The 11,874-nt window shown below is 43.3% G+C and overlaps 1 protein-coding gene across 7 annotated transcripts in view; it reads right to left on the bottom strand.

The window, feature by feature from the left end:
* Window positions 1-5,663: 5,663 nt before the first annotated feature.
* Window positions 5,664-11,874, bottom strand: part of Klp68D (kinesin-like protein 68D) — a 33,827-nt gene continuing 27,616 nt past the window's right edge. For all 7 annotated transcript variants that reach the window (XM_084577564.1, XM_084577571.1, XM_084577566.1 and 4 more), the window contains one exon: window positions 5,664-7,531. In XM_084577564.1, the coding sequence (XP_084433690.1) occupies window positions 7,420-7,531 (112 nt within the window). In that variant the 3' untranslated portion in view covers window positions 5,664-7,419. The remainder of the gene's footprint in view (window positions 7,532-11,874) is intronic.

Here is an 11,874-nt window from a genome sequence, read left to right as displayed (position 1 = left end):
ACCAATGGCTGTGATGTGAAATGAAGTTTAATTATAGGTTGTGCAAGGCATGGAAAAATATATCACCTGACACAGCACAGCCTCTTAAAGTAGGCTGGCTAGAGCATAGTAGTCAATCAAATCTATAAAGCAAGCATTGGTTGATTGTGGAAACTATAGTAGTGCGCACAAATTCACCTATAAATGACTGGATGGCCAGAGATGAACACTGCGGGGCGATCATGTATATTAACGCATTATTTCAAGAAAAATAGCAAAAATTTCATTTCTAGTATCCATTAAAACGCCGAAGGTGTTGCACTTTTTGAGACCCTGAAAAATATTTGTATGGACATGGCCTCGATAGAAATGAGATTTTTCATCACTTGTGAGCGTGGGAATTCTTTGCATGCAATTTTGGTGTGTTCATCATGAAAATGTAAAGTTCTTTTTAGCTAATGAGCAACTGGAAGAATTAAAACACAGCATAAAGGGTTCGCAGGAAGCCAAAAACACAAGGTTGCAACTTCCTTTACTTACTTCAGTGGAAGTGAAGTGCAGGAACTAGTGTGCATGCAATGCTGGCACACATTAAAGAATCCAAAGTGGTTGAAATTAATCTGCAGCACGGCTCGTTTTGTTTACTAGACTGCAGCATCTGTGAATAACCAACAGCAGCGAGTGCACAGTGCTTCTCTGTTATGTATCGGTGAAGCACCTTCGCCGCTAGGTCTTGGAATCTAGTGACGTAGTGTGCTAGAGTGCATGGTATCTTTACAATGAGCTGGACAAATCCTGCTCAGCTGAACAATTCTTTCAACAATAAAAACGATGATAATCAGGGAGGTGAAATGAAGCTAGGGGCTGTATTGTTTATTGATTACGTTCCAAATTCATTTACCTGCCTTTCAACATCCTCTCCGTAATTATGATGTGATGTCATGACTGACAACCACAGCTCAGCAAAATCACGAGTGCTCGCTCACAAAAAATTTGATAAACCTACGGGCTCATTCACAACTTTTGAAAAAGCAGGTGCTAAAACTAATTCAATAGGCAAAAATAAAACTGTTTTGCGTCCCTAGATTTTAACTGACGCAAAACATTACTAAACACTTCCACTTATACATCTGTTTTGCCTTTTTCGGTGTGAACCACCCGTTCCGTGAGCCATGGCTCCAAAAACCCAAACGATCTGGGGTGCACATGATCCATACACCTCCCTAGACAGTCTGACTCCTACCAGCTGCCTCGGCTAGCAAAACTGGCCGCTATTGTTTTGGCGTTCTGGCGTCTTTGGGATTAGTACAGCTACTTTTTTCAATGTTGGGAGAACTGCAGAGAGCAGGAAGAGCTTCCCTGCTGCCAAAAACATGGAACAGCTTGTTCTCGTATCGGAACTAATATGAAACAAGGAAAAGAGTAGATTAAGTGAACTTGAATGATCGAATAAATGGTTTGCTAAAAACTGTCTCTGTATCCCATTTCTTGAGTCAGCCTTTGCCGAAGTTATCAGCCCGTGCTATAAATTTAATTTTTATGTTGAATGCATGTAATAATTTTTTAAATGTCACATACCATTTAAAATCGTGGTTTGTTATCTGCAAGGCCAGCTGGTAAAAAAAAATGCACACACTATGCAGTGATATTTCCATTTTAAGCGACGAGCGTCAAGTGGCCCTACAGCATGTCACTACCTCTTCGTCAGCCTGTCGCTATATTTAAAAGCTCGATTGCTGTTATGCAGCAATATTCACTTCATTGCATGTTGCCCTAGCTTCAGGGAAAAAGAAATGTTAAAGATACGTAGTCACGATGGGCTCCAACATCACTAGCCTGATATCATTGCTAGCTATGCATGGCTAGCCTGGCTCGTTTGTGCTGTTCTGGGCCAAGGAGCAGCTAACCTGTGAAACCGTTTGTGAGACTTTCCGAAATATAAAAAACAGCAAAGGAATAACCAGAGAGCCACCTCAATAGAGCACACCAATGAGAACAAATGCTGCGATTAATCAACATAAAATGTCTTAGCCAAAATAACTGCATACCACGAAAACAATGAAACTGCTCGATATTATTGGCTTATTCAGAAGCTTGTTCAGTATAACAAGTATGCAAGCAATTAGTGTCTGCTAGGATGTAATGAGTGACAATAACTTGTGTCGGTTTCCCAATAGCTCACAATCATGACTGTTCAATTCTGATGAAGCATTCATTTGATTTCATAGGAGCTTGCTAAACTGGACTCCTCATGACTCGGATCATGATCTGAATGTGAACCCAGACTAGCATAGACTCAGATCTGAGCGTGACACTGAACTTGCGACTCGGACCATGATCTCAACTTGAGTCCGGACTCACTCGTGACTCAAAACATGACCTGAATAAGAGTCCAAACATGAATCATCGTGATTGGAATGCGAGTCCACACTCACAACTCTAATCATAACCTGAATGCAAGTTCAGACTTGCTCGCGACTCTGAGCATGTTTTGAATGTGAGTCGATCATGTCCTGAATGTGAGTCCGGATTCACTCATGACACTGAGCATGATCTGAATGTGAGCCCGAGTGAGTGGACTCATGTCTAACAGCCAACTAGCTCAGCATTTAACTCCATTAAAGTACATTTCTTCATGAGTGAGTATGCCAACCCATAACAGTATGCATATAATGTAAGCAGCTGTAATCTGCCGTTGAAGGCAAGGCTTACAGATGGCGAGGAAACAAGAATGAGCTGCAAAACAAATTTGTACAAAGTATGGCCACAGTACAGCTGTTTGAAATATATCAGCAATCAATGTGAAAATATGAATAAGATATTTCACAGAATTTTTCTGGCATTGATGCAGATAAGGTCACTGAAGGTCGATGTCCTCAAGGAAACTAGCACGATCGGTCACAGTAATAACCTCTCACAAATTGTTTCATGCTTGGAAAATATTCTTATTCTGACTTATTCTGGGACTTTTAATCTTTGTCATGCAGCGTCTACAGCGTTTGCCTTTTAAAAGTAATTGCACTTATTCAACATAAGTCCATTGATTTCACGGTGTTCACAAAAGCCCAGTGAACGAATTTGATACTTAAGGAGTGGCCAAGATTGAACGTAAAACTGTAACAAGTGGTTTGGAAATGTTTTCTTAACATAAAATTTGACACTTAAACCTACAGCAAACACTAGCCTAGCACCAACAAACACAACTACACACATGACAAAATAACAAATACACATATTCTCCGGCACAATTGCCTTTAGTCTTTATTTGCAACCCATCTAAAATAAATGGACAATGCCGCATACAAAATTAATGCACACACCAAAAATAAACACAACTCCTCTGAAGTGAAAAAGAAAATAAGAATTGCCATGTTTAAAATGCATATGCAATCAGCCGGTGTTAATAAATACCCATGAATTAGTTATCTGAAACAGTGTATACAAAAATATCACGTACCATCAACAGACTAGAAACAAATACTTTGCGCTTTTCATTTGTTCTTGTACCTCCTTAAAAAATAAAAAATAAATTCCACATAACATTACCGACACAGTCCAGCTGTAGTGTGTTAACAAAGAAGCCTGGGTAAAAAACAGGCCTTTACCGTAACAAAAAATTCCATGCAAAGCCGCGCAGATGGCATCAGATGGCATGCCACATTGAGTGCAAAAGTAGATGCAAAAAAGAAGTGAGCAAGATGAAGTTGGTGGAAGCTCACTTAGACTTAAAACCATCCAAACCTTAATGCATTAGTACAGCAAAGGCCAATAAAGGCGGCAAATAATTAGCTCTTAATCAAGGGATATGATAGTCTTAAAGAACTGTTACCAAAACCGACATTCCTCAGTCTTTGATGTGCCCTACCCAATTCGACTGCACGTTTTCACATATATTTTTATTTTATTTTGCGAGCACAATCTGCAAGAAACATCACTATTGGCAACAATTGAATTCCAGTGATTATTGAAGAGAAAAAATTAGATACGGTTTAGCTCTGGTTAACCCTAGTTGAATTGCGAAAGCAATGGCAGAAGCTTCTTTTGCCCACAACATTATTCCCCTATCACGCCCTATCAATGTAAGGTGCTACATTATTGGGGACACTTAAGCTGTATGACGTGAGAGCGTAAGCTACCAGCCCACATATAAAGTCACGCTTCAACCAAGCTTTATGGACGTGCCTGCGTGTTGTAGGGGTAACTAGAATGCAAACGGTTCTGGCAGGCTGATTCTGATATCGCCCTCCTATATGAAAGGAGCGACTCGAGTTGGCAGCTCTTGCCCATGGCATAAGGGTAATGTGAATTCAAATGTCCAGGCAGGCTGATTTTTATTGTGAAAGCAATACTACGCCAAGTTTCGGCCCGTCGCGTAGTCCGTGGCCGCAGTCACGAATGACCTTAACAGCCGCGAGGAAGAAGAAAAAGGAGAAGGAGAAGAAGAATGCTCGGTCACCTGCAGCTAATGCTTTCACTCCATATTCGGTTCAGCAGCGTTGAACCCTTCTCATTTTTTTTATGAGGAGACCGTAACTATGCCTCTTCACGGCGTAGCTGTGACCACACGAGGTGTCGCTTTGGCTGTCGTAGTGTTGCTTTCGAAACAAAACCATGAATGATGTAGAGGAACTGGAAGAGACTGAGGACAGTATTGATAACAGTGCTTTAAGACATCCCTCTCATAAACAAGGAACATTTGCTGAGTTTTCATCGCTCGCAAACGCATTATCACAAGAAAGGAAAACTGCCACACTCTCCATTATTGTCTTTTCTTATTTTTACCCTTTCAGTGCGTTGCTACTGCGAAGTGTGATAGCTTATAACGGCTGGTATATTTTGGTAACAGGTTGTTATCCGCACTGACACTTTTAGGCTGGCGGAAAAAAAATCTGATTTCATTTTCTTTTGCCATCTCCGCAGTCCTTGCTGCACTGGGCATCAGGACTGCAACACAAGTCGCTGTTTTAGAATGGAATGCACATTTGAGGCCAGGACCGACTGTAATTCTTGTACCTGTTGTACAGTTAATTTCACAATGCCGGCAAATGTGAGCGGGACTGTTAAAACACTCAGTCCCAGCGCGATACTATAAGCTAGCGACGGCACGTGCGCGCCGACAATTAAACATGCAAACACTCGCGACAAACTAGCACTACTAGCTAGCCGCACACATACACACTCGTTTCAGCTTTTGGCTGCTGTTTATCACAGCTCAAGGTTCACCACAGCGAAGAAAAATGATATGCAAGCAGAGTAGACCAAACCGACATCGTAGCTGGCCTGGGAAGCATGCATGCGCAAGCATAGATTTGCAGACATTCATCATTCATTTTTTTTTTTTCGAGGCACGTAGCTGCTATTCTCATCTAGCTTACATCCCAACTCTGTTTAACTGGAGCACAACTACAGTGAAACTCAAGAGCTCAGCTGCAGCTGCATCATTTTGTTGACTTGCTGACACTGACGTGGGACAACGAAGAAGGTACGGCTTATTTTGTAGTAAGCACTAGCATTTGCTACTTGAACACGTCTTTTTTCGAAGGAGTACGGACACCAATTTTTGGTTGCATACTTTCTTATTTGGAATCAGCATGTGAAATGTGCACGTTAGTACTCAGTAAGTAATTTATGACCAAATTCCTTTTTCTTCCGTTGTTATGCTTTCAATAACCACCCTTTAGCCGCTTGAAAAAAAGAAAGGAACGTTAAAGCAGAAACTGAGATTTAATATAATTTCCCGGCCATAAGTGGATTCTATATAACGATTCACATGTAGTATTAGTGCCTTCTGCATGATTAATAAAAGAGGGGGAACGCAGACATTTTCTGCCTCTACTCCTTCAAATTAGCTACATATACACTATGTGTTTAGAATAAACAATGCTATACTAACACTGCACTGTGCAAGTAAAGGCTTTGCATAACTGTAGGGGAGAAAGTCTACAGTGGGGACACCTATAAAGGTGTACGTCGTGTGCTACAGAATATTAAACTTGCAAGCTGCAGTTCTGTTTCATTTATTTAACTCGCAGCTTTTACGTGCATCCAGAATGGTTTTCACCAAGTCTAACTAAACACAAGTGAGCAAGGTATGTTTTGCTTAATCGCGGTCACTGTACGCCTCACTGGAAGGATTAGGAAGAAGAGCTGGTGTCGAGCTAAACACCACGCTTGTGACTTGTGCTCGATCTGAATGTGTGACAAGACACCAAACCATGCACTGAATTCACTGCATCAGTCACACTCAGACAACCTCCCAGTGCTAAGACTTGTTTACAAACCACCAGCTAGCATGCTCTTCCATTGGAACAGTGCTAAACTGCACAACACTGACGCTTTCATGACCCCCAAAAAATTAAGAACTAAAAGCCGGTATCACTACAAGTATTTTGCTTTGCATATGACATTCATGTTACATGCGGTGGTTTTAGTTAGCAAGATGCTATGTGCAAAGATCTTGCACGGCAAGCACATTTCGACTGCACCAAGCATGGGGATGCTTCGAACTTTGGAATGTTTGCACGACACAATCAGTACTTGCAACTTACGTCAATATTCTATATAAAATGAGTCCACGAAGCCTTTCTGAGCTTTTTCAGTTTGACCGAAGACATTTCACATTTGGCAGAAAGTACACATCACCAGTAACTTTCTGGTCCAGTGTCAAGAGTAATGTGTTGAATATTGAAGAATTTTTTTATCAACAAAGTTGTATCAGCCACACCTCACATAGTCTAATTTTCAAATAATGCACATTCATGGGACCTGCTTTTTTGATGCATCGGTAAATATTCGGCAGGCTAATGCTCGGATATTATTTTTTCCTTTATCTTCCTTCATCACTGTTGGCCTGCTTGTATGACAATACCAAAAGCTCACGCCACATAACCTTCAGTCGCTTTACGTGTTTTCTTATTAATGGGACAAAGAAACTATAACCTGGTCGCCACATGACGTCCTGCGTCATTGAGTATGACTACCAGACAGCCATATTAGCTGCCACATAAGACTCGTCATCGTGACATTTCAAGCTCGTGACAAAGGTGCTTCCTTTATCAGCACCCCTGTATGTGGGTCGCATTTTGACCCAATGACAGCACTTCTGTCATTTACCCAGTCATAAATGCGTGCAATGGCAAAATCTCACTTATCACACAACCGCGTCGAGGCAGTCTTCGTCACGTGTTACGAAAAGTGCAGCTGTCATGACGTAAAACATATCCGCTTTGATTTGCAACGGGAGTAGCAGCAGACTCAACTGCGTACCTGGCCCATTCCTCTCGTCAAGAGAAAAGAATGCACATTGCCGTGACGGACACTGCCATCACGTCCTCTTCATCCACGCAGTGAGCATTCAAGGCAGGCGGCAAACAGCAGCAGCAGTTGCACTAGGAGCAGAAGAGTGGCCGTTCTCTGGGGATCCTGTAGGGGCTCTGACATTCACTTAGGCACCAGTCCTCTCGACTCAGGGTAGCACTCGCTTCCGGCCGCCGATGATGACGACGCTTCCGACTCGGACAGCTCCTGGTGACGATGGCGTGCAGATTTCGCTCTGCGTGCGAAGGCACATCAACTCTCAGCTTTTCAAGTTTGCTTTCTTGAAACAAGTCCTACTTCGTTTCTTTCACTGCTTTCCAATAGGTCTTTCCTCGTTACACAACTGTCACAACACAGAGTTAAGAGTATAGCATAAGGCACTGGTGGCGTAGAGGTAGAACATCCGCTTCACGTGCAAGAGGGCCGTGGTTCAAATTCCCACGCAATTCTCCACCGGATTAAAAAGAAATGGAAATGGAATTGCATCGAATGGCAGTGTAAATGGAATTGCATAAACAGGTTTGGGGTGCGACCTGATGCCAGCGAACACCAGTAACACACTCTCTCACAAGAAGAGGATTTGGCCACCTTGGTGCAGTAATTGGCCACAACCTTCTATGAATACTCCAATAAATCCCCAGCCCTCAGTCCCCAGCAGCTGCTGAACTGACCTCAGTGGCGGTCAGACCTGTGACGCAGCGGAGAGTGCCAAGAACTTCTGTCTCCGAACAGGCCACCATTGGAAACTGACCATGGCAACGTTTAGTGCTAAAACCCTAGCTCGTGAGGCTAGTTTAGCAGTGCTGTTAGAGGAAATAGAGAGTATGAAATGGGATATTAGTATAGGGCTTAGTGAAGTTAGGAGGCCGAATGAGGCATAATACTGTACTGATGGATGGGCATGCACTGTGTTATCGAGATTTGCTGGAGAGGCGAGAACTAGGAGTAGGTTTTTCTGTCAATAATCATTTAACATAGATGAATTCTACGGCAATAATGAGAGGGTGGTGGGCATCACAATTAAGCTTAATAAGCGGTATAAACTCAAGGTTGTACAGGCCTACGCGTTTACATGTAGCCATGATGACCAAGCAGTCAAAAGCTTCTACGAAGATGTAAAATCGGCAATGGGGAAAGTAAAAACGCAGTATAGTTTTCTAATGGGCGACTTCAATGTCATGGTAGGGAAATAGCAGGCTGGAGACAAGGCAGTAGGTAACTATGGCACTAGGTCAAGGAATAGCAAGGGGAAGGTATTAGTTGTGTTTGCTGAATGAAATAACCTGAGAATCATGAATACCTTCTTCAGCAAACGGAAGAACCGGAAGTAGACATGGAAAAACCCTAGCAGGAAGACTAAGAATGAAATTGACTTCAGAAGTACTGTGTTTTAACCCTGGAATTGTGCAGGGTGTAGAGGTAAGCGCAAAGGTTCAATGTAGTGACCACAGGATGGCAAGGTCTCGAATTAGTCTAGATCTGAAGAGGGAACGAAAAAGATTAGTGAGGATGAATTTCAGAGATATCATTACTGAGCGCGCGGTAGAAGTAGGCGGTAGGACAGTTATAGAGGATACCGGCAAACAATCTATGGAGACGGAAGATATGATTAAAAAACGCTAAAATATGAAAGCCTCCAAGAGACATCAAAGCTAATCAATAAGCGCAAAGTTGCTGACATACAATATTTAACAAGGGGAAATTGAGCATACTCTAAAGAATGGTCCTAGCCTGAAAGCGATGAAGAGGAAATTGGGCACAAGCAAAAATCCGATGTATGCACTGAGTGACAAGGCGGGCAATGTCATTACTAATATGGACAAGATAATCAAGATAGCCGAGGAGTTCTATACTGACCTATACAGTAGCTGAAGTAGTCAGGACGGTAATAAGATTGGCAGTAGTGAACAGCAACCAGATGTTCCGCCAGTAATGAAGGTTGAGATCAAGAAAGCTTTAGAAGCTATGGAAAAGGGTAAAGCAGCTGGGGACATTTAGGTAACTACATTTGTTGAAAGACGGGGGGGGGGGGGGGGGGGGGGGGGGTTATCGTGCTAGAAAAAATGGCCACCCTGTATATGCAATGCTTGATGACATCAGAGGTACCGAAATCACGGAAGAAAGCAAACATTATTTTAATTCATAAGAAAGGGGACGCTAAGAACTTAGAAAAATTACAGACAAATCAGCTTGCTATCGGTTATGCACAAGGTATTTACCAAGGTAATCGCTAATAGGATCAGGACAACCTTAGACTTCAGTGAACTAAGGGATCAGGCAGGTTTTCGGAATAGGTACTCTACCATCGATCATATCCATACTATCAACTAGGTGACAGAAGAGTGCTCGGAATATAACCAGCCCTTATATATAGCATTCATTGACTACGAGAAAGCATTTGACTCAGTCGAAACCTCAGCTGTCATGAAGGCATTGCGCAATCAGGGAGTAGGTGAGCCATATATGAAAGTACTGCAAGGTATCTATAGTGGCTGCACAGCAACCATAGTTCTGCATAAAGAAAGTAATAAAATTACAATTAAGAAAAGTGCTAGACAAGGAGACACCATTTTCCCAGAGCTATTTACAGCTTGCTTAGAGGACGTATTCAGAAACATGGAATGGGAGCAGTTAGGAATAAGGGTAGATGGAGAATACCTCGGTAATCTGCGATTTGCTGATGACATTGCCTTACTAAGTAACTCAAGGGATGAACTGCAAAGAATGATTAATTACCTAGAGAGAAATAGTAGAAAGGTAGGCATAAAGATTAAAATGCAGAAGACTAAGGTAATGTTGAACAGCCTCGGGAAGGAACAGCAGTTCACAATATTGCCACGTGCCTAGCGCCGCGCGACTGCCGTGCTTGGTGCTGACGACGACGATGCGGTTGTTGGCTAGAGAGGCGCTCTGGTGCTGGACTCTGTTATGGGAACTAGAAGCCGACCTTATTCTCGGGTTAGTCTCTTCTTCGTCGTGTCTTGTGGTCGAGGCGGGGGGACGGGGCGGAGGAACGGCAAGGTCTTGCTGGGTCTGGCAGGTTGGGGAACAGCCATGCGGTGCCTCTCCTAACCTTTCGCCGACGGCGCAAGAAGTCGCAGGGCGCCGATGCTCCGGACCAGGATGAGGGGGTGATGATGAAGTACCCAGCACCTCCAACCAAATATTACGTGGCGGCAAGCGATGACAACAGGAGAACAGAGGACAGAGAGAAGATGCTCGATGGTCATGAGATGACGTTTAATGAATATCTGAGCGAGCCTAGTGCGCGCGCTCCTGCTCGCGCTACTGCCCTCTTCCTCCTTCGTCCGTAAATGACCCGGGGCCACCAAGCGATCGTCCCGATCGTAGACGAGGAAGTTTACCGATGATGATTCCATGGCATGATGATGGGCGTGTCTGGATGCTTGAAGAAGAGGAAGAAGTAAGAATAGAACGGCTTGCCGGCACGATGATTCCCGATGAACCTTGGCCCAGGACACTCTCGGGCCACACGTTGCCACGACTCGATGGCGGAGGCCAAAGCACGCACCGCATAGCACAGGCAGGGGAGTATGTGTAGCGGTGTCTTGGGTCGTGGGGTCGTTGGTCGGCACATCAGGTCAGTGGGGTCAAATATGGTCGTTCGGGTCTCTCCTAGTGTATTGTGGTCATATGTGGCATCTCGGGTTAGTCTCTCCTTCGTCATAGCGCAACAATATGTAGCGAAGCAGTGGAAGTAGTAGGCAAATGTTTACTTAGGACAGGTAGTTACCGCACAGCCGGACCACGAAAGGGAAATAACTAGGAGAATAAGACTGAGATGGACCGCATTTGGAATGTACTCGCAGATTATGACTATCGCTCAAGAGGAAAGTATAAAACAGCGGCACCTTACCGGTACTCGTCTATGGGGCTGAAAGGTGGAGGCTAACGAAAAGGGTTCTACTTAAGTTGAGAACAACGCAGAGGGCTATGGAACATAAGCTTGCAGAGTGAGTCCGAAAAATAGCTCGAGTTACTGATAATCTAGTCGAAATCAAAAAGAAATAAGCATGGACAAGACATGTAGTGCGAAGAGAGGATAACCAATGGGCGCTAAGAGTAACCAAGTGGATTCCAAGGGAAGGAAAGCATAGCAGGGGGCAGCAGAAAATTAGGTGGGCGGATAAGGCTAAGAAGTTCGCAGGGGCCAAGTAGATGCAGCTAGCACAGGACCGGGTTAATTGGAGGAGTATGGGAGGGGCCTTCGCCCTGCAGTGGGTATAGTCAGGCTAATAATGATGATGATACAGGCTAGGAGAGAAAGTGTGGTGCAGAAAAAACAAGTGCAAAAAGCATAATAGTACCATATCTTACAGTTTTTAAGATGCATTTTTTAAACAAAACAGGTACATTCGTCCTATAACACAGTGCATCTTATATACTTTTTATTTTTTTCATTTTGCATGTTCCTAGATGAAACACAGGCACGGCGCAAAGAGCCTTAATGCTGTCTAAATCTGTTAAAAACCACTTTAATGCAGTGTAAAAGTCTCTAAATATGTGGGGTGCATCTTATACACTGCAAATATGGTAGTTATGAGTAAGTACCACCTT

Source organism: Amblyomma maculatum, chromosome 8 (assembly GCF_055883805.1).
Source record: "Amblyomma maculatum isolate TAMU_Amacu chromosome 8, ASM5588380v1, whole genome shotgun sequence".
NCBI classification, from domain to species: Eukaryota; Metazoa; Arthropoda; class Arachnida; order Ixodida; family Ixodidae; genus Amblyomma; species Amblyomma maculatum.
The sequence above is the reverse complement of the archived record's forward strand: the minus strand, read 5'-3'. Positions and strand labels throughout refer to the sequence as shown.